This window comes from Bombina bombina, chromosome 5 (assembly GCF_027579735.1).
Source record: "Bombina bombina isolate aBomBom1 chromosome 5, aBomBom1.pri, whole genome shotgun sequence".
NCBI lineage: Eukaryota > Metazoa > Chordata > Amphibia > Anura > Bombinatoridae > Bombina > Bombina bombina.
The window spans coordinates 458002755-458026298 of NC_069503.1; the positions used below are offsets into that span (position 1 = coordinate 458002755).

General features: G+C 37.7%; 1 protein-coding gene across 1 annotated transcript in view; it reads right to left on the reverse strand.

The window, feature by feature from the left end:
- Window positions 1–12596: 12596 nt before the first annotated feature.
- Window positions 12597–23544, reverse strand: part of TNS3 (tensin 3) — a 588043-nt gene continuing 577095 nt past the window's right edge. The window contains exons 30-32 of the mRNA XM_053714333.1: window positions 18864–18932; window positions 18753–18779; window positions 12597–17755 (exon numbers count right to left, since the gene is read on the reverse strand). Coding sequence (XP_053570308.1) covers window positions 17614–17755; window positions 18753–18779; window positions 18864–18932 — 238 coding nt within the window. The 3' untranslated portion in view covers window positions 12597–17613. The remainder of the gene's footprint in view (window positions 17756–18752; window positions 18780–18863; window positions 18933–23544) is intronic.

Genomic DNA, 23544 nt, shown 5'->3' on the forward strand with positions numbered 1-23544 from the left:
TCGACATTTTTTATTTTGTGTAATTTTAGCTTTTTTTAAAAAATAGACTGCCCTAGTTTGAAGTTAAACTCGATATGAGACGCAGGCTACGACCTTTCCTGACTAAATGGGAACCCTTCCTGTGCGCCCCAAAGCCCTGTGATACAAAGACAAATTCTAGGACCGTTTGCACAGACGGAAATACTTTTGTCTGCTTCTCTAAGAGGAGAGTTGACACAGCGTTAGTGTACAATGTCCCTTTAACTTGTGCTATAATTAGAAAAGGTTTGATCAGTATATCATGTAATTACTCCTGTGAAGACCAATTATGGATAGATAAGTGATAGGTCTCAGCTGGCACACAATTTGTGGAAATGTCATTCCCCTACCATATTAATGTGCTAGTTTCACAAAGTGAAATTGTTGTCATGTCAAAACTTTACCAACTGTGCCATTAAACCACATCTACAGATTGTCACCTGGACTGACCAGCCACATCTCCTGGACCATCTTTTTATCTTGGACGAAACAGACTCTCCCCTATCTATTGTCCTGTTCTTCCTTGACTTATGTTAATATACTTTTAAAATGTATTTAGCATTGGATTTTAACAGTGCTTGCGCAGGTAGCGGTGTGCAGTTTTTGCCAGGCCTGGGGCAGCATGTACTCAAAGTATTCAAGATATAAAATTTGAGGGTATGAAAGTGGTGAATATATTTTGTGACAATGTATTTTGTGTCCTGGGCTTTAGGCTGTACAGTTCTAGCCTAAGGGACACATTTTTTAATTCCCTTAGTATGGAAAATATTGGTTATCAGAAGGGGCTGTAAGTTTAAAGGGATACTAAAACCAAATGTTTTCTTTCATGATTCAGATAGAGCATGCAATTTTAAGCTTCTTTCTAATTTACACCCATTTTAGGTTCAGGACCCTGGATAGCGCTTGCTTATTGGTGGCTACATTCAGCCACATTCAACAAGCATAATACAGGATCTTAATCAAAAATAGGCCGGCTTCTAAGCTTTACATTCCTGCTTTTTAAATAAAGATAGCAAGAGAGCAAAGAAAAAAAATGATAAAAGGAGTAAATTGGAAAGTTGCTTAAAATTGCATGCACTATCTGAATCATGAAAGAAAAAATATTGGGTTTAATGTTCCTTTAAGGCCCAAGCCAGTTCTACATCAAAAAAACAAGTAGCTGTTACTTGTCATTTAAAAGATATTTGTTTTGTATTAAAGGGACATAGAACCCAACTTTTTTTTTAATGATTCAGATAGAGAATACAATTTTTTTAACAATTTTCCAATTTGCTTCTATAATCCAATTTGCTTTACTCTTTCTGTATCTTTTGTTGAAGAAACAGCAATGCACATGGGTCAGCCAATAAAATGAGGCATAAATGTGCAGCCACCAATCAGCAGCTCCTGAGCCTACCTAGGTATGCTTTTCAACAAGGATGCCAATAGAATGAAAAAGGTATATAATAGTAGTAAACTGGAAAGTTATTTAAAATTGCATGCTCTCTTTGAATTATGAACAAATAGAATTGAGTTTCATGGCCCTTTAAACATGAATTGAAATATTGATAGGGTTGACAGCAGTAGTCCATAAAAGTACCTACATAGTCACTCAATGGGCCCTTCTCAAAGCTAAACCTTAAAGGGACATTGTACACTAGATTTTTCTTTGCATAAATATTTTGTAAATGATCCATTTATATAGCCCATACAGTTTATATTTATATATATATATATATATATATATATAGTTTTACTTATTTTTAAATAACATTGAGCTGATTTTTAGACTCCTAACCAAGCTCCAAAGTTTTAGAATTAGTCTGTTGTCTACCTACTCCAGCTTGCTCCTGTTTGTGTAAAGGGTCTTTTCATATGCTGGGGGTCTGCTCTTTTTGCTTTCCAGCCCATTTCAGTGGGTGTCCCAGCCTAACCTTTTCAACAGTGCTAAACTAGGAGCGTTATTCATAAAAGTTCCATATTAATTACGTTTTTAAAAGGTTTTATAGTGGATTTTTAGATCAGATCTATACATAGTATTCTTTATAGTAGTGTCTATTACATGCAGTTATATGAAAATTGGTGTATACTGTCCCCTTAAGCTGCACCATATATCTTTTCCATGACATAGCAGTGATTGTATCTTACTGATGCACTTCCAGGCTGGTGTGAGCATCCTTCAATGTGGCTATGTCTTGCTATCATGAAAACCCAGTATGATCTACTATCCTGACATTGTGCACACAAGCTAACCCTTTTGCTATTATGCTTTGAACATCATTATGGACAACAAAACAAGCACATTATTCACCAAATTTGAATATATTACACACGAAGAAAAGAGTAGATGTAAAAAAAACATAATTTATGTAAGAACTTACCTGATAAATTCCTTTCTTTCATATTAGCAAGAGTCCATGAGCTAGTGACGTATGGGATATACATTCCTACCAGGAGGGGCAAAGTTTCCCAAACCTTAAAATGCCTATAAATACACCCCTCACCACACCCACAATTCAGTTTAACGAATAGCCAAGAAGTGGGGTGATAAAAGAGCGAAAGCATCAAAAAAACAAGGAATTGGAATAATTGTGCTTTATACAAAAAAATAATAACCACCACAAAAAGGGTGGGCCTCATGGACTCTTGCTAATATGAAAGAAAGGAATTTATCAGGTAAGTTCTTACATAAATTATGTTTTCTTTCATGTAATTAGCAAGAGTCCATGAGCTAGTGACGTATGGGATAGCAGATACCCAAGATGTGGAACTTCCACCCAAGAGTCACTAGAGAGGGAGGGATAAAATAAAGACAGCCAAATCCGCTGAAAAAATAATCCACAACCCAAATCAAAAGGTCTTTATAATGAAAAAAAATGAAATTATAAGCAGATGAATCAAACAGAAACAGCTGCCTGAAGTACTTTTCTACCAAAAACTGCTTCAGAAGAAGAAAACACATCAAAATGGTAGAATTTAGTAAAAGTATGCAAAGAAGACCAAGTCACTGCTTTGCAAATCTGATCAACAGAAGCTTCATTCTTAAAAGCCCAGGAAGTAGAAACTGACCTAGTAGAATGAGCCGTAATTCTTTGAGGCGGGGACTTACCCGACTCCACATAAGCATGATGAATCAAAGACTTTAACCAAGACGCCAAAGAAATGGCAGAAGCCTTCTGACCTTTCCTGGAACCAGAAAAGATAACAAATAGACTAGAAGTCTTTCTAAAATCTTTAGTAGCTTCAACATAATATTTCAAAGCTCTAACTACATCCAAAGAATGTAACGATCTTTCCTTAGAATTCTTAGGATTAGGACATAATGAAGGGACAACAATTTCTCTACTAATGTTGTTAGAATTCACAACCTTAGGTAAAAATTGAAACGAAGTCCGCAACACCGCCTTATCCTGATGAAAAATCAGAAAAGGATATTCACAAGAAAGAGCAGATAACTCAGAAACTCTTCTAGCAGAAGAGATAGCCAAAAGGAACAGTACTTTCCAAGAAAGTATTTTAATGTCCAGAGAATGCATAGGCTCAAATGGAGAAGCCTGTAAAGCTGACAAAACCAAATTAAGACTCCAAGGAGGAGAGATTGGCTTAATGACAGGTTTGATCTGGACCAAAGCCTGTACAAAACAATGAATATCAGGAAGATTAGCAATCTTTCTGTGAAAAAGAACAGAAAGAGCAGAAATTTGTCTTTTCAAAGAACTTGCAGACAAACCTTTATCCAAACCATCCTGAAGAAATTGTAAAATTCTAGGAATTCTGAAAGAATGCCAGGAGAATTTATGAGAAGAACACCAAGAGATGTAAGTCTTCCAAACTCGATAATAAATCCTTCTAGAGACAGATTTTCGAGCTTGCAACATAGTATTAATTACTGAGTCAGAGAAACCTCTATGACTAAGAATTAAGCATTCAATTTCCATACCTTCAAATTTAATTATTTGAGATCCTGATGGAAAAAAGGGCCTTGAGATAGAAGGTCTGGCCTTAACGGAAGTGTCCAAGGTTGGGAACTGGCCATCCGAACGAGATCCGCAAACCAAAACCTGTGAGGCCATGCTGGAGCCACCAGCAGGACACATGAGCGCTCCATTAGAATTTTGGAGATTACTTCCGGAAGAAGAACTAGAGGCGGAAAGATATAAGCAGGATGATAATTCCAAGGAATTGACAACGCATCCACTGCTTCCGCCTGAGGATCCCGGGATCTGGACAGATACCTGGGAAGTTTCTTGTTCAGATGAGAGGCCATCAGATCTATTTCTGGAAGACCCCAGATTTGCACAATCTGAAGAAAAACCTCTGGATGAAGAGACCATTCGCCCGGATGTAACGTCTGGCGACTGAGATAATCCACTTCCCAATTGTCTACACCTGGGATGTGAACCGCAGAAATTAGACAGGAGCTGGATTCCGCCCATACAAGTATCCGAGATACTTCTTTCATAGCTTGAGGATTGTGAGTCCCACCTTGATGATTGACATATGCCACGGTCGTGACATTGTCTGTTTGAAAACAGATAAACGATTCTCTCTTCAGAAGAGGCCAGAACTGAAGAGCTCTGAAAATCGCACAGAGTTCCAAAATGTTGATTGGTAATCTCGCCTCCTGAGATTCCCAAACCCCCTGCGCCGTCAGAGATCCCCATACAGCTCCCCAACCTGAAAGACTTGCATCTGTTGAGATCAAAGTCCAGGTTGGACGAACAAAAGAGGCCCCTTGAATTAAACGATGGTGATCCATCCACCAAGTTAGAGATGATCGAACATTGGGATTTAAGGATATTATTTGTGATATCCTTGTATAATCCCTGCACCACTGGTTCAGCATACAAAGCTGGAGTGGTCTCGTGTGAAAACGAGCAAAAGGGATCGCGTCCGAAGCAGCAGTCATGAGACCTAAAATAACCATGCATAATGCTACCGAAGGGAACAATTGAGACTGAAGGTTTCGACAGGCTGAAACCAATTTCAGACGTCTCTTTTCTGTCAGAGACAAAGTCATGGACACTGAATCTATTTGGAAACCTAAAAAGGTTACTCTTGTCTGAGGAATCAAGGAACTTTTTGGTAAATTGATCCTCCAACCATGTCTTTGAAGAAACAACACAAGTTGATTTGTGTGAGATTCTGCAGAATGTAAAGACTGAGCATGTACCAAGATATCGTCCAAATGAGGAAATACCGCAATACCCTGTTCTCTGATTACAGAGAGAAGGGCACCTAGAACCTTCGAAAATATCCTTGGCGCAGTTGCTAGACCAAATGGAAGAGCAATAAACTGGCAATGCTTGTCTAGAAAAGAGAATCTCAGAAACTGAAAGTGATCTGGATGAATTGGAATATGCAGGTATGCATCCTGTAAGTCTATTGTAGACATATAATGCCCTTGCTGAACAAAAGGCAGAATAGTTCTTATAGTCACCATTTTGAATGTTGGTATCCTTACATAACGATTCAATATTTTTAGATCCAGAACTGGTCTGAAAGAATTCTCTTTCTTTGGCACAATGAATAGATTTGAATAAAACCCCAGACCCTGTTCCAGAACTGGAACTGGCATAATTACCCCAGCTAACTCTAGGTCTGAAACACATTTCAGAAACGCCTGAGCCTTCACTGGATTTATTGGAATGCGTGAGAGAGAGGCTCAAATGGAGAAGCCTGTAAAGCTGACAAAACCAAATTAAGACTCCAAGGAGGAGAGATTGGCTTAATGACAGGTTTGATCTGGACCAAAGCCTGTACAAAACAATGAATATCAGGAAGATTAGCAATCTTTCTGTGAAAAAGAACAGAAAGAGCAGAAATTTGTCTTTTCAAAGAACTTGCAGACAAACCTTTATCCAAACCATCCTGAAGAAATTGTAAAATTCTAGGAATTCTGAAAGAATGCCAGGAGAATTTATGAGAAGAACACCAAGAGATGTAAGTCTTCCAAACTCGATAATAAATCCTTCTAGAGACAGATTTTCGAGCTTGCAACATAGTATTAATTACTGAGTCAGAGAAACCTCTATGACTAAGAATTAAGCATTCAATTTCCATACCTTCAAATTTAATTATTTGAGATCCTGATGGAAAAAAGGGCCTTGAGATAGAAGGTCTGGCCTTAACGGAAGTGTCCAAGGTTGGGAACTGGCCATCCGAACGAGATCCGCAAACCAAAACCTGTGAGGCCATGCTGGAGCCACCAGCAGGACACATGAGCGCTCCATTAGAATTTTGGAGATTACTTCCGGAAGAAGAACTAGAGGCGGAAAGATATAAGCAGGATGATAATTCCAAGGAATTGACAACGCATCCACTGCTTCCGCCTGAGGATCCCGGGATCTGGACAGATACCTGGGAAGTTTCTTGTTCAGATGAGAGGCCATCAGATCTATTTCTGGAAGACCCCAGATTTGCACAATCTGAAGAAAAACCTCTGGATGAAGAGACCATTCGCCCGGATGTAACGTCTGGCGACTGAGATAATCCACTTCCCAATTGTCTACACCTGGGATGTGAACCGCAGAAATTAGACAGGAGCTGGATTCCGCCCATACAAGTATCCGAGATACTTCTTTCATAGCTTGAGGATTGTGAGTCCCACCTTGATGATTGACATATGCCACGGTCGTGACATTGTCTGTTTGAAAACAGATAAACGATTCTCTCTTCAGAAGAGGCCAGAACTGAAGAGCTCTGAAAATCGCACAGAGTTCCAAAATGTTGATTGGTAATCTCGCCTCCTGAGATTCCCAAACCCCCTGCGCCGTCAGAGATCCCCATACAGCTCCCCAACCTGAAAGACTTGCATCTGTTGAGATCAAAGTCCAGGTTGGACGAACAAAAGAGGCCCCTTGAATTAAACGATGGTGATCCATCCACCAAGTTAGAGATGATCGAACATTGGGATTTAAGGATATTATTTGTGATATCCTTGTATAATCCCTGCACCACTGGTTCAGCATACAAAGCTGGAGTGGTCTCGTGTGAAAACGAGCAAAAGGGATCGCGTCCGAAGCAGCAGTCATGAGACCTAAAATAACCATGCATAATGCTACCGAAGGGAACAATTGAGACTGAAGGTTTCGACAGGCTGAAACCAATTTCAGACGTCTCTTTTCTGTCAGAGACAAAGTCATGGACACTGAATCTATTTGGAAACCTAAAAAGGTTACTCTTGTCTGAGGAATCAAGGAACTTTTTGGTAAATTGATCCTCCAACCATGTCTTTGAAGAAACAACACAAGTTGATTTGTGTGAGATTCTGCAGAATGTAAAGACTGAGCATGTACCAAGATATCGTCCAAATAAGGAAATACCGCAATACCCTGTTCTCTGATTACAGAGAGAAGGGCACCTAGAACCTTCGAAAATATCCTTGGCGCAGTTGCTAGACCAAATGGAAGAGCAATAAACTGGCAATGCTTGTCTAGAAAAGAGAATCTCAGAAACTGAAAGTGATCTGGATGAATTGGAATATGCAGGTATGCATCCTGTAAGTCTATTGTAGACATATAATGCCCTTGCTGAACAAAAGGCAGAATAGTTCTTATAGTCACCATTTTGAATGTTGGTATCCTTACATAACGATTCAATATTTTTAGATCCAGAACTGGTCTGAAAGAATTCTCTTTCTTTGGCACAATGAATAGATTTGAATAAAACCCCAGACCCTGTTCCAGAACTGGAACTGGCATAATTACCCCAGCTAACTCTAGGTCTGAAACACATTTCAGAAACGCCTGAGCCTTCACTGGATTTATTGGAATGCGTGAGAGAAAAAATCTTCTCACAGGTGGTCTTTACCTTGAAACCTATTCTGTACCCTTGTGAAACAATGTTCTGAATCCAAAGATTGTGAATCGAATTGATCCAAACATCTTTGAAAAATCGTAACCTGCCCCCTACCAGCTGCGCTGGAATGAGGGCCGCACTTTCATGCAGATTTAGGAGCAGGTTTTGACTTCCTGGAAGGCTTGGATTTATTCCAGACTGGATTAGGTTTCCAACCGGAAACTGTTCCTTTAGGAGAAGGTTCGGACTTCTGCTCTTTATTTGACGAAAGGAACAAAAACGATTAGCAGCCCTATAATTATCTTTAGATTTTTTGCCCTGGGGCAAAAAGGCTCCCTTTCCTCCAGTAACAGTTGAAATTATAGAATCCAACTGAGAACCAAACAACTTATTACCTTGGAAAGAAAGAGAAAGCAAAGTTGACTTAGAAGTCATATCTACATTCCAAGATTTAAGCCACAAAGCTCTTCTAGCTAAAATAGCTAAAGACATATACCGGACATCAACTCTAATGATATCAAAAATGACATCACAGACAAAGTTATTAGCATGTTGAAGAAGTTTAACAATGCTATATGCATTATGATCTGTCACTTGTTGCGCTAAAGCCTCCAACCAAAAAGTTGAAGCTGCTGCAACATCAGCCAAAGATATAGCAGGTCTAAGTAAATTACCTGAACATAAATAAGCTTTTCTTAAAAAAGATTAAATTTTCCTATCGAAAGGATCTTTAAACAAAGTCCTATCTGCCGTAGGAATAGCAGTACGTTTAGCAAGAGTAGAGATAGCCCCATCGACTTTCGGGATTTTATCCCAAAACTCCAATCTATCAGATGGCACAGGGTACAATTTCTTAAACCTTGGAGAAGGAGTAAATGAAGTACCCAAACTATCCCATTCCCTAGCAATCACATTTGAGATGGCATCAGGAACTGGAAAAACTTCCGGAATTAATACATGAGGTTTATAAACCGAATTTAAACGTTTAGCAGTTTTAGTATCAGGAGGACTGGATTCCTCCATATCTAATGCAATCAAAACTTCTTTTAGTAATGAACGAATAAACTCCATTTTAAATAAATATGAGGATTTATCAGAATCAATATCTGTAGTAGAATCTTCTGAACCAGAAAAAACCTCATCAGAATCAGATAAGTCAGAATGATGACGGTCACCTAAAAATTCATCTGAAATGTGAGAAGTTTTGAAAGACCTTTTACGGTTACTGGAAGGAGGAATAACAGACAGAGCCTTCCTAATAGAATTAGAAACAAATTCTTTTATATTAACAGGAACTTCCTGAACATTAGATGTTGAAGGAACAACAACAGGTAAAGGATTATTACTAATGGAGACACAATCTGCATTGGAAAGTTTGTCATGGCAACTAACACAAACTTCAGCTGGAGGAACAATAACCACAAGTTTACAACATATGCACTTAAATTTGGTAGAACCAGCATCAGGCAGCGTCTGTTCATTAGTGGATTTTGATCCAGGGTCGGGATGAGACATCTTGCAATATGTAATAGAAAAAACAACATATAAAGCAAAATTATCAAATTCCTTAAATGGCAGTTTCAGGAATGGGAAAGAATGCAAAAATAATAAGGTTCTAGCAACCAGAAGCAATGAAGAGAAATGTCTAAATAATGTGAGTAAAAAAAGACGCCCACATTTTTTTGGCGCAAAAAAATGTCTGAATACGCATGCGTAACAGAATACAACTTCCGGTGTAAATTACCGCGCCGGAAGTGACAAAATTTTTTAGCCCCAAAAAAAGAATGCGCCAAAAAAATGACTAAATAAAAAGAAACATTTCCCGCCCCGCAAGCCTAACAGCACGCAGGAAAAAAGGCCAAATGAAAATTTTTCTAGGTAAGAAAAAATAATTTAATGCATTATCCCAATAATGAAACTGACAGTCTGAAAATAAGGAATACCGATTATCCTGAATCAAGGCAAATATAAGTTTATAGACATATATTTAGAACTTTACATATAAAGTGCCCAACCATAGCTTAGAGTGTCACAAAAAATAAGACTTACTTACCCCAGGACACTCATCTACATATAGCAGATAGCCAAACCAGTACTGAAACGAGAATCAGTAGAGGTAATGGTATATAAGAGTATATCATCGATCTGAAAAGGGAGGTAGGAGAAGAAATCTCTACGACCGATAACAGAGAGCCTATGAAAAAACATAATTTATGCTTACCTGATAAATTCCTTTCTCCTGTAGTGTAGTCAGTCCACGGGTCATCCATTACTTATGGGATTATATCTCCTCCCTAACAGGAAGTGCAAGAGGATCACCCAAGCAGAGCTGCTATATAGCTCCTCCCCTCTACGTCATACCCAGTCATTCGACCGAAACCAAACGAGAAAAGAGAAACTATAGGGTGCAGTGGTGACTGGAGTTTAATTTAAAAATTTAGACCTGCCGTAAACAACAGGGCGGGCCGTGGACTGACTACACTACAGGAGAAAGGAATTTATCAGGTAAGCATAAATTATGTTTTCTCCTGTTAAGTGTAGTCAGTCCACGGGTCATCCATTACTTATGGGATACCAATACCAAAGCTAAAAGTACACGGATGACGGGAGGGACAGGCAGGATCTTTACACGGAAGGAACCACTGCCTGTAGAACCTTTCTCCCAAAAACAGCCTCCGAAGAAGCAAAAGTGTCAAATTTGTAAAATTTTGAAAAAGTGTGAAGTGAAGACCAAGTTGCAGCCTTGCAAATCTGTTCAACAGAAGCCTCATTCTTAAAGGCCCAAGTGGAAGCCACAGCTCTAGTAGAATGAGCTGTAATCCTTTCAGGAGGCTGCTGTCCAGCAGTCTCATAGGCTAAACGTATTATGCTACGAAGCCAAAAAGAGAGAGAGGTAGCCGAAGCTTTTTGACCTCTCCTCTGTCCAGAATAAACGACAAACAGGGAAGAAGTTTGACGAAAATCCTTAGTTGCCTGCAAATAAAATTTCAGGGCACGGACGACGTCCAGATTGTGCAGAAGTCGTTCCTTCTTTGAAGAAGGGTTAGGGCACAATGATGGAACAACAATCTCTTGATTGATATTCTTGCTAGTGACTACCTTAGGTAAGAACCCAGGTTTAGTACGCAGAACTACCTTGTCTGAATGAAAAATCAGATAAGGAGAATCACAATGTAAGGCCGATAACTCAGAGACTCTTCGAGCCGAGGAAATAGCCATTAAAAACAGAACTTTCCAATATAACAGCTTGATATCAATGGAATGAAGGGGTTCAAACGGAACACCTTGCAGAACGTTAAGAACTAAGTTTAAGCTCCACGGCGGAGCAACAGTCTTAAACACAGGCTTAATCCTAGCCAAAGCCTGACAAAAAGCCTGAACGTCTGGAACTTCTGACAGACGTTTGTGTAAAAGGATAGACAGAGCTGAGATCTGTCCCTTTAACGAACTAGCAGATAAACCCTTTTCTAAACCTTCTTGTAGAAAAGACAATATCCTAGGAATCCTAACCTTACTCCATGAGTAACTCTTGGATTCGCACCAATATAAGTATTTACGCCATATTTTATGGTAAATTTTCCTGGTAACAGGTTTCCTAGCCTGTATTAAGGTATCAATCACTGACTCCGAGAATCCCCGCTTTGATAGAATCAAGCGTTCAATCTCCATGCAGTCAGCCTCAGAGAAATTAGATTTGGATGTTTGAAAGGACCCTGAATCAGAAGGTCCTGTCTCAGAGGCAGAGACCATGGTGGACAGGACGACATGTCCACTAGATCTGCATACCAGGTCCTGCGTGGCCACGCAGGCGCTATTAGAATCATCGATGCTCTCTCCTGTTTGATCCTGGCAATCAATCGAGGAAGCATCGGGAAGGGTGGAAACACATAAGTTTAACAACCACAGTCCTCTCACACGTCCTATCTATTAGTTAGGTGCAAGAGAATGACTGGGTATGACGTAGAGGGGAGGAGCTATATAGCAGCTCTGCTTGGGTGATCCTCTTGCACTTCCTGTTAGGGAGGAGATATAATCCCATAAGGCAGATTCTTCTTCCAAATACTGCCTGAGAACAAACAGCACACTCCGGTGCCATTTAAAATAACAAACTTTTGATTGAAGAAATAAACTAAGTTTAAAAAACACCACAGACCTCTCACAACGATCTATCTAGTTGAGTTGCAAGAGAATGACTGGATATGACATGTGAGGGGAGGAGCTATGTAGCAGCTCTGCTTGGGTGATCCTCTTGCAACTTCCTGTTAGGGAGGAGATATAATCCCATAAGTAATGGATGACCCGTGGACTGACTACACTTAACAGGAGAAAGATCCCCTAGAGGTAGACCATTGTTCTCAAATAGGCAATACTCTCTTCACATCCCTCTGACATTCGCTGCACTCTGAGAGGAAAACCAGGCTTCAACCTGTTGCGAAGCGCATATCAACGTAAAATCTAAGCACAAACTTACTTCACCACCTCCACGGGAGGCAAAGTTTGTAAAACTGAATTGTGGGTGTGGTGAGGGGTGTATTTATAGGCATTTTAAGGTTTGGGAAACTTTGCCCCTCCTGGTAGGAATGTATATCCCATACGTCACTAGCTCATGGACTCTTGCTAATTACATGAAAGAAATATTTAGAGAAAAAAAAAATATTATTCTTTCAATGTATGGCAAAGTCTTCATATTTTTTTTTTAATTACCCAAGCTGCTTTGGGGTAAATGCAATTACAATTATTAGGTAAAGTCTAAGCAGGAGTTTAACATAAGAATTACAAAATCCATTCAAGACAGCAAAGCATTTTAATAAATTCACATTTTATTATAATCTAAATAAAATTGATATTTCAAAGCAAAGTAAATGACTATACATAATATGTGTAGAGCATTTATTTTTTTTTACAAAGTGGATACATTTTTACAGAACATAAACGCATAGAACTAATAAGATATATATATATATATATATATATATATATATTAAATGACATTACAGTGGCTTGATAAATACACTGGCATTATTTTATTAAACATGGCTTTCATCTGTTTTGCATTTTTATTTATTAACACTGTATATTAAAATCAGAAAAAATAAAAAGTACGATAACTGGATGTAGCTGAATACATCTGGTATAGTCATAATTTTGCTAAGTAAAAAGATCACAGTACCTGTGGAAAATCTAACCAAAACTACAAAAGAAGTGCTGTAATATTTTTAGTATGAAAAGTGTTATAGAATACCAGATACACGTTTATAAACTACTGCTAAATTTGTGTAGCTTTAAAAATATATCATATAAAAATATATGGTAATATACCATTAAAATATGCTTACACTACAAAAGCGCATAAAGGTAAAAAAAAAAAAAAAAAAGTATGTTATCTCCCAGTTGATCAGCAATACGAGCAGTAAAAATAAGCATTCTGGAAACAATCAAAGTAGTAATCTAATCTGCTTTGTTCTCGAGGTATCCTTTTTTGAAGACCCTACCTGTGTAGGCTCAGGAGCGTGTTTAAGACACATGAACTCTTCTCCTCAGCAAATCTAGATATGTTATTCAATTAAGGGTACCAAGAGCAGAAACCAAATTTGATACCGATAGATTTTTTTTTTAATTCCATGCTCTATCCAAATCATGACCGGTTCATTTTCATGTCTTTCAAAATTTGAATAATTGCAATATTGTGGAATAAGATTTGCTTGTGAACAATAGTTGAAAGGGGCTGTGTATTGAAAAAAAATATTTTCATTTAAGTGAAAAATTGCCTGAAAAGGTTTTAAAAAACTGCTTAAATTTAAACTGAAACTGATGAAGCGCTACCAGTTTGGTAGTTCCCATAAGTGTTCATTGGGTGACAGGTACTTCCTGATAATTCCTATATTTAAAGAACCAGTCAACACATTAGATTTGCATAATCAACAAATGCAAGATAACAAGACAATGCAATAGCACTTAGTCTGAACTTCAAATGAGTAGTAGATTTTTTTATAACAAATTTCAAAGTTATATTTCCACTCCCCTTGTACAATGTGATAGCAATCAGCCAATCACAAATGCATATACGTATAGTCTGTGAATTCTTGCACATGCTCAGTAGGATCCGGTGACTCAAAAATTGAAAATATAAAAGACTGTGCACATTTTTTTTAATGGAAGTAAATTGGAAGGTTGTTTAAAATTACATGCTCTATCTGAATCATGAAAGTTTAATTTAACCTGAGTGGCCCTTTAATGCTGCTCTTTCTAGTCAATGATAGAAAATATTGACAGTACAGGATCCCTTTAACATATTTTTTCCAACACCTGAATATCACATGCTATTAAAAACAAAATGACATGGCTCTTTATTCCTTTAGTAGATTTTGATGCCTTTTAATGGTTTAACAAAATTAAGTTTTTTTTATTCTGTAAGCTTTCAAGACTTCACAGGTCTCGTCCTCTGATGTAGAGAAGAAGAGAACAGTAAGGTCTTGAAAGCTTATGGAATAAAAAAATATATTTTTTTTTTGTTAAAAGTTATCACAATCTACTAAAGAAACATTCTCTGTGGGACAAATACGGCAACAATCCTTTTTGCGTTATGGCTTTTAATTTAAACTGACATTTCCCATAAAATATTTTAAAAAAATGCAATGCACCTTTTTTAATTTGCCTGCTTTTCCTGTCATTTAAATGTTAAAATGATCATTTTTCAACTCCCCCAGAGGGGATGGAGTGAATTCCATGGAGTACAGAAGTCTGACACATGCTGCGCAATTGGCTATGTGCAGACGTTGATTTATATCTGCCTCCAACAGTAAAGTTATAAAACAAGAGGTGTAAATGCATAGTTTGTGTATACATATCTGTTGCAATGAATAATTTTGGATGCATATAAAAAAATAATTGACTTTAATGTCATTTTAAAGTTTCAAACTGTCTCACTTGAACTATTTGGCCTTTAGCTTCAAGTCCAGTTCTATGTGATGGTCCTGTAATCTACGCTAATGGTTGCTAATACAAGATAATGATTTCTTGACTTGATCACATTTGGAACAACTATTATTTTCTCAACTGCTGTAAATGGTAACACTAAACAGAACTCATAAAAGCTCCATATTAAATAAGAATACTCAACCAGTTAAATTAAGGTTTTGTGATTAGAATGAGGTTTTGATGTAAATTAGAACTACTGGATGGCAAAGTGTAAAGTTGTAACTATTTACAGAACTCATTGCAAAGAAATAAAAAAATGTCTAGGAACTTAAATGCAAACACCTAACAATACACCGATATTCTAGAACTGGGGCCAATAGCCTGTATACATGTGGTACCAACAAATAAGGACAAAGCAAGAAATGCACTAATATGAGTCATTAACATACAGATAAAAGATAATTGCTTATTATTGTCATATTTAAAGGGACATGAAACCCAACATTTTTATTTCATGATTTAGGTAGAACATACAATTTTAAACAGCTTTCCAGTTTATTTCTATTATCAAATGTGTTTCATTCTCTTTGTATCGTTTGTTGAAGGAGCAACACTACTGTTTTCTAACTGAACACATGGGTAAGCCAATAACAATCGGTATATAAATACACCTGTCCACAAATCAGCAGCTAGAACCTAGGTTCTTTGATGCTCCTGAGCTTTCCTAGATAAACCTTTCAGCAAAAGATAACAAGAGAAGGAAGTAAATTAAATAATAGAAGTAAATTGGAAAGTTGTTTGAAATTGTGTGCTCTGTCTAAATCATGAATGTCAAATAATGACTTTATTGTCACTTTAAATGTAATACAAATGCAGATTTAAAATGATCTGCAACACTTTAGCAAGTACAAAACATTAATGGTTAACTATTTATGAGAAAAGCTATCATTTGGTTCATTACTGCATATATACAGGTTATACAGCAGCAAATAAAAAGGTTTAGGTTAATAACTTTCTGAAAATAATACAGATGTTGGTGCAGTTATCACACAGTGTTAGATCATGGTGAAATATTAATCTAGGCAAACATATGAAATCAAGATGATAAATATACAAACAAAACTGAATACTGTGCTGCTGTTTTTAATATAGGAAATATATTTTCAGCATTATAAAAATCAGATGTAACCGCCTGCACAGGAAATCTCAGGGTGATTAAGAGACATAGCAACTGTACTGTGTTCACTACACAAATTCATGGAGAAAAAAAAACCTGGACTAATTTCATATTGTACAGAAAACTCAAATTTGAAGCTAAAAATCAGAGATTAGGACAACTAGTTTAGTGTGAATGGTTAAAGACCACATTTACAACACACCAACAAATGAATGCACTTATGGTGTAAAATAATCCTTGTAACAATGCTATGCAACTCATTTGGCACAAGTAAAATATACAACATACAAATCACATTTTTTATCCCTCTCTCAGATACATAAAATTACACAATAAGTGATACTTGCAAATCTGTGTTTTTCTTTTACATTTATTAACAGGTGCTAATGCAAAAACTTCTATAGAATCATAAACCTTTTTTTTATTCATTTCTTCCCAGTAAGACCCAAGTGCTGTTAGTCATTATTCATTAGACTTCCTTTGTATGGCATATATAGTGTATATGTGTTTGCAAGAGGATACCTTGTCACTTCATATAGCAGACATCCTCAAACATAAAGGTTGCGTGTAAATATGAAGAATGCATTCAGGGATAGAATACAATCAGTATGAAAGAACCTTTCTATTTTTGTGACCTCATTCAATTTCCTACATCATTTTCAATAAACTTTCAGAATAGTCTTTAGAAAACAACTTGCAGTTCACCTTTTTGAATATTCTCTTATAAACATTTAAAACGCCAGTTCCTCTTCGCATCGCCTTCAGAACAACGTGCACAATCCATCTTTGAATGACATGCGTAGACTTTTCATCCAACATCCTTGCAGGAAAGGCTCCTCGTGCTACTTTCAATTCATTTCTGCTTTGACAGTTTTTAAATAAAGAAATACACCCATCTGTCAAAAGACAAGCTGCAATGTGCTGTGTTGCAGGCCTCTCAGGGGTTCAAAAGTTTATTATGTCCAAGTGGACTCTAAAAGTGACGTTATGCTGAAAAGTACATTGTCATAAACTAAAAATAGTATGGATTTGTCCTATAAGTTGCCCAGTAACAGTTTTCAATGTTTTCAGATTAACTAGTTTAGTGTTTCGATTTCACAATATTTTTCAAGGAACCTAAACTACTAAAAGGCTGCACATTTTTTAAACAAAGATATTTAAAACAATATATATATATATATATATATATATATATACACATACACACACACACATATACAGACACACAGTCATACACACACTTGCACTGTTTCAGATTATGACAATGTATGGGTGTATTCACCCAGTCAACATTTTTTTTTAGATATAGCACATTTATGAACACATAGAAGAATCCAGCTTGCCACCCAATAACAATGGATTAGAATGCGGATTTCGTATAAAGCAAATGAAAAATTGTCGGATTTGCAAATTATGGCTGTAGAAATTTGATTCAAATTATAAGCAACATTGTTTCCCTGTATATTATGCTTATCTGTGGACCCACAAAGTGAAAAAAAGGAAGACTGAAAATAAAACCAGAACATTCCAAGAACTTGGCTTCCAGATTCTTGCGGTTTTCTTAGCTTCTGATTCTGCCAGTGCTTTTTTTTTCCTGGGAGAATGCGGATTATAAAGTGATTTACTCACAGTCCCAAGTTTATAATGTGATTGGTTCTCTGTCCCAAGTTTAGAACACCAGAAAAGAGCTCTGCATTTAACAGTCCTTTGATGGCAAAGCTCTACATTTTTTTCTGAGAACCAATCATGACTTTTGATACAAAGTTCACTATGGCACTAGCTGGTTGCTCTGGGTCATGTTCTGCGAATAGGTGACAGATATTGTCATTGGCGGTGCCTTTTCTTGCTACAAAGCCAAAAACCCTGAAGAAGACAAAAAAAAAAGAGATTAAACATGTAACAAGGTGATTAAGCAATTCTAATTTCATATGACTACATAAAAATATTCAACAATGCTGAATGCTTCTGTTTATACTGACTGCAACCTGTAAAATCCGGCTGATAGCAGTGTTTCTAACAACATTTAGCAGTTTCACTACCACAAATCATTTCATTAGCCTGTGCTTAAAAGCACAATCACACAATCATCGCAAGTGCTTTTTTATAAACATGAACATTAAAAAAGAAAACACATCTGCATAGAATAAGGATGTAACATTTTAAACGATTTGCAAATCTTGCCATATGTGCTGGGATTTATCAACTGATGTCAGAAGTTTGTTCAAAAATAAAGTCACAAAGCACAATCATAATATAAAGAAAAGTTCTACTGTAATAATAAAAAAACACACAAAAAAAATGTGCACGATCCTTTGGCTACCGTCTGGTCGGAAATAGTGGAATTTCCCACAACACTTTATATTATACTCACACTAATGCTAAAGAGAACACCTCTAAATAAAAGTATATTACAATCATTTTGTACATACGATATTACTATTACATTTACTGCATATACTAGTGCAGTTTTACAAATTTGGTACAATTACACATACTTTTTATTTTATTACTAATGTGCATTGTACAAAAAACCTTGTAGGGCTCAATGCGTCTCCGCAGGCCATAGTTTGGGCAGTCTTGCGTTCCAGCATTTTATTATTGAATGAACACTAATTGCAAACTGTTTGCTTAACGCCTGAAAACACAGCGCATTGTGCCTCCTAAGAGTAAAAGAGGTTTTATGTTTTTAAGCAAAATGTCCCTTTCAATATCAAAAATACAGTTGTGTAAATGCACTTAACAGTGGCCTCATACAGGTTGCTATCTCTTCTCATACTGGTTACATTTCCCACCGGCACTTATCTGGTTATACAGAATGTCCTATTTATAATATAATATTAAGATAATCAAAAAAACTTACTTTGCTGAAAGTCCATCTCTTGTCCACCTAAAGAAATAAAATAGTAAAATTAAAAAAAGATTGTTGGAAATAAAGTGTAGAAATATCTCATACAAGATGAAAATGTCTTACTTTCTGTCTTGTGGATCCAGGGCACAGAATATCACTGTGTTTACAGGGTAATGTCTTCGGAAGAACAACCTAAATGAAAAAAGAAACGTTAGTTACTAACAACTTTTATTTTGGTATAAATATTACCTTTAAAATCTCTAACTTCATTATACATGTTTTTCATTTAAAGAGACACAAACATGTAAAAAGTAAATGCTCTAATGAGAACATTTTACTGTTGTACAGTTCATTGCATAACTATACATTAACCCTTGCTAAGGAGTCAAACACATAGGTAAAGCAAGTACCAGAGCAGGAAAACATTTGTTGTGCCAATGACAAACTGCATGTGTGTGCAGCCTCCAATCACCAGCCAGCTCCCAGAAGTGAATTGCTGCTCCTGAGCTCATGAAGACATCCGGACCACACTGAGAACGGAACATTAACCATTGCGACGGACAAATAATCTTAGTGACTGGAGTCACTGTTTTTGAGAGACAATCCATTCTGCAATTTAATTAACGCCTCCCTCTCAACGGAGAGTGAGTGGCGTTCAGGTATCTTTTTACTTAATTAAACCAGCGGCTTAGCAAATTTACAAGGCTACCAGGTCTACAAGGCTAATCTACTTCTAAAGGAACTATAAGGATCCTAAATAATTGAGACACGCGTTCCTAAATATTTGTGATATACATTCCTCTTCCCATAGATGATTACGCATTATTTGTGATCAAGACGCCTCACATATTTATCATATAGATGTTTTTTGCATATATGCAGACACGCTTTGTGGTCTATTATTTTTCAGTGCACCAACATATTTTTATATACCTTTTTATATGTATATATGTTTTTCATACATATAAAATTAAATTAAAATAATGTATTTTTGTGATTTTTTTTTAACTTTGTAGCCTTCTGGACGTCCAGTTAGATTAGATAGCAGTTTACTTTACAATTATCATTTGTGTTTTGACCTGCACTATGTTTGTGCCATTTCTACATATGTAATCTATTGATATTTTAATATAATCATTTATTAAAGAATGTATATTATTGTAATCTGCTTTATCGAGCTAATCCTTAGTATATATTCTAATATTAGAGATTATTATATCACCCTTATACAATACCATCCTCGCATTGTTTACAACTGAATTTTCTAATAGATAAGGGATTTTTTACCTACCCCCCTAGCCTAGAGCGCCAATACTTTTGTAACCCCCTTTTTTCTACATTATGCTAGTCTAATTTTGGAAGTTGTTTTGAGGAAGTTCCTTGTATTTGGCATTAGGGGAGTCCTAGCGCTAGCTCTACCCTCCTTTTGGCTGCTCCTGAGCTCAACCAGGTATGCTTTTCAACAAAGGATACCAAAAGAACAAAGTAAACTTGGTAACAGAAGTAAATTAAAATGTCTCTTAATATTGCACATGCTCTACACATAAACCACAAAGTTATTTTTTATGAAGCATTTTGTGTTTTTAATTTGTCAAATGTACCCATTTTTACACAGGCATTTGACAGAATGCAAATTTCTCTCTGATATTCTAGACAGAGACTTTCCCTGCATTCAACAACAGTCCTATAAATGCTTTTCACCAGTCAGTATAAGGGTGTCTATAGAGTTTAATGTACAATTTTAATACACAGTTTTCTGCTGTGTCTATATAGCACATTTATTTCTGCATCTCTGTTCTGTGCAAACATCTTATTTCTATTTCTCTAATATTTCCCATTTCCGGTTTTCTGATGCTTAGTGACATCACCAGCATCCCCAGATTCCACCAGCACTGCCAATCCCCCTGGCCACCTTGTTAGTAGACTTTTGAGAAAGAAGGGGATCGTGATCAGCTACAAAAGTAACTCCCCCCCCAGGAATAATGACACAAGGCTGTCATCTGTACATTGTGCAAATAACATAACCACATTTCTTCTTCCGCAAGAGGTGAAAGGGACTGATTAGTAAAAAGGAAACTTTCATGGCACACATAGAGCTTATCATTTTAAACAACTTTCCAATTGACTTATATTGTCTAATGTGTTTTGTTCTCTTTTTATCATTTGTTGAGAAGCATACCTAGGTATGCGCAGTAGCTGGAAGCTAGCTGCTGATTGGTGGCTGCACATATATGCCTCTTGTAATTTATGTATGTATTCAGCTAACTCCCAGTAGTGCATTGCTACTCCTTCAATAAAGGATACCAAGAGAATGAAACACAAGTAAGTTGGAGAGTTGTTTAAAAACAGAATTTATGTTTACCTGATAAATTACTTTCTCCAACGGTGTGTCCGGTCCACGGCGTCATCCTTACTTGTGGGATATTCTCTTCCCCAACAGGAAATGGCAAAGAGCCCAGCAAAGCTGGTCACATGATCCCTCCTAGGCTCCGCCTACCCCAGTCATTCGACCGACGTTAAGGAGGAATATTTGCATAGGAGAAACCATATGATACCGTGGTGACTGTAGTTAAAGAAAATAAATTATCAGACCTGATTAAAAAACCAGGGCGGGCCGTGGACCGGACACACCGTTGGAGAAAGTAATTTATCAGGTAAACATAAATTCTGCTTTCTCCAACATAGGTGTGTCCGGTCCACGGCGTCATCCTTACTTGTGGGAACCAATACCAAAGCTTTAGGACACGGATGATGGGAGGGAGCAAATCAGGTCACCTAGATGGAAGGCACCACGGCTTGCAAAACCTTTCTCCCAAAAATAGCCTCAGAAGAAGCAAAAGTATCAAACTTGTAAAATTTGGTAAAAGTGTGCAGTGAAGACCAAGTCGCTGCCCTACATATCTGATCAACAGAAGCCTCGTTCTTGAAGGCCCATGTGGAAGCCACAGCCCTAGTGGAATGAGCTGTGATTCTTTCGGGAGGCTGCCGTCCGGCAGTCTCGTAAGCCAATCTGATGATGCTTTTAATCCAAAAAGAGAGAGAGGTAGAAGTTGCTTTTTGACCTCTCCTTTTACCGGAATAAACAACAAACAAGAAAGATGTTTGTCTAAAATCCTTTGTAGCATCTAAATAGAATTTTAGAGCGCGAACAACATCCAAATTGTGCAACAAACGTTCCTTCTTCGAAACTGGTTTCGGACACAGAGAAGGTACGATAATCTCCTGGTTAATGTTTTTGTTAGAAACAACTTTTGGAAGAAAACCAGGTTTAGTACGTAAAACCACCTTATCTGCATGGAACACCAGATAAGGAGGAGAACACTGCAGAGCAGATAATTCTGAAACTCTTCTAGCAGAAGAAATTGCAACCAAAAACAAAACTTTCCAAGATAATAACTTAATATCAACGGAATGTAAGGGTTCAAACGGAACCCCCTGAAGAACTGAAAGAACTAAGTTGAGACTCCAAGGAGGAGTCAAAGGTTTGTAAACAGGCTTGATTCTAACCAGAGCCTGAACAAAGGCTTGAACATCTGGCACAGCTGCCAGCTTTTTGTGAAGTAACACAGACAAGGCAGAAATCTGTCCCTTCAGGGAACTTGCAGATAATCCTTTTTCCAATCCTTCTTGAAGGAAGGATAGAATCTTAGGAATCTTAACCTTGTCCCAAGGGAATCCTTTAGATTCACACCAACAGATATATTTTTTCCAAATTTTGTGGTAAATCTTTCTAGTTACAGGCTTTCTGGCCTGAACAAGAGTATCGATAACAGAATCTGAGAACCCTCGCTTCGATAAGATCAAGCGTTCAATCTCCAAGCAGTCAGCTGGAGTGAGACCAGATTTGGATGTTTGAACGGACCTTGAACAAGAAGGTCTCGTCTCAAAGGTAGCTTCCATGGTGGAGCCGATGACATATTCACCAGATCTGCATACCAAGTCCTGCGTGGCCACGCAGGAGCTATCAAGATCACCGACGCCCTTTCCTGATTGATCCTGGCTACCAGCCTGGGGATGAGAGGAAACGGCGGGAATACATAAGCTAGTTTGAAGGTCCAAGGTACTACTAGTGCATCCACTAGAGCCGCCTTGGGATCCCTGGATCTGGACCCGTAGCAAGGAACTTTGAAGTTCTGACGAGAGGCCATCAGATCCATGTCTGGAATGCCCCACAGTTGAGTGACTTGGGCAAAGATTTCCGGATGGAGTTCCCACTCCCCCGGATGCAATGTCTGACGACTCAGAAAATCCGCTTCCCAATTTTCCACTCCTGGGATGTGGATAGCAGACAGGTGGCAGGAGTGAGACTCCGCCCATAGAATGATTTTGGTCACTTCTTCCATCGCCAGGGAACTCCTTGTTCCCCCCTGATGGTTGATGTACGCAACAGTTGTCATGTTGTCTGATTGAAACCGTATGAACTTGGCCCTCGCTAGCTGAGGCCAAGCCTTGAGAGCATTGAATATCGCTCTCAGTTCCAGAATATTTATCGGTAGAAGAGATTCTTCCCGAGACCAAAGACCCTGAGCTTTCAGGGATCCCCAGACCGCGCCCCAGCCCATCAGACTGGCGTCGGTCGTGACAATGACCCACTCTGGTCTGCGGAAGGTCATCCCTTGTGACAGGTTGTCCAGGGACAGCCACCAACGGAGTGAGTCTCTGGTCCTCTGATTTACTTGTATCCTCGGAGACAAGTTTGTATAGTCCCCATTCCACTGACTGAGCATGCACAGTTGTAATGGTCTTAGATGAATGCGCGCAAAAGGAACTATGTCCATTGCCGCTACCATCAAACCTATCACTT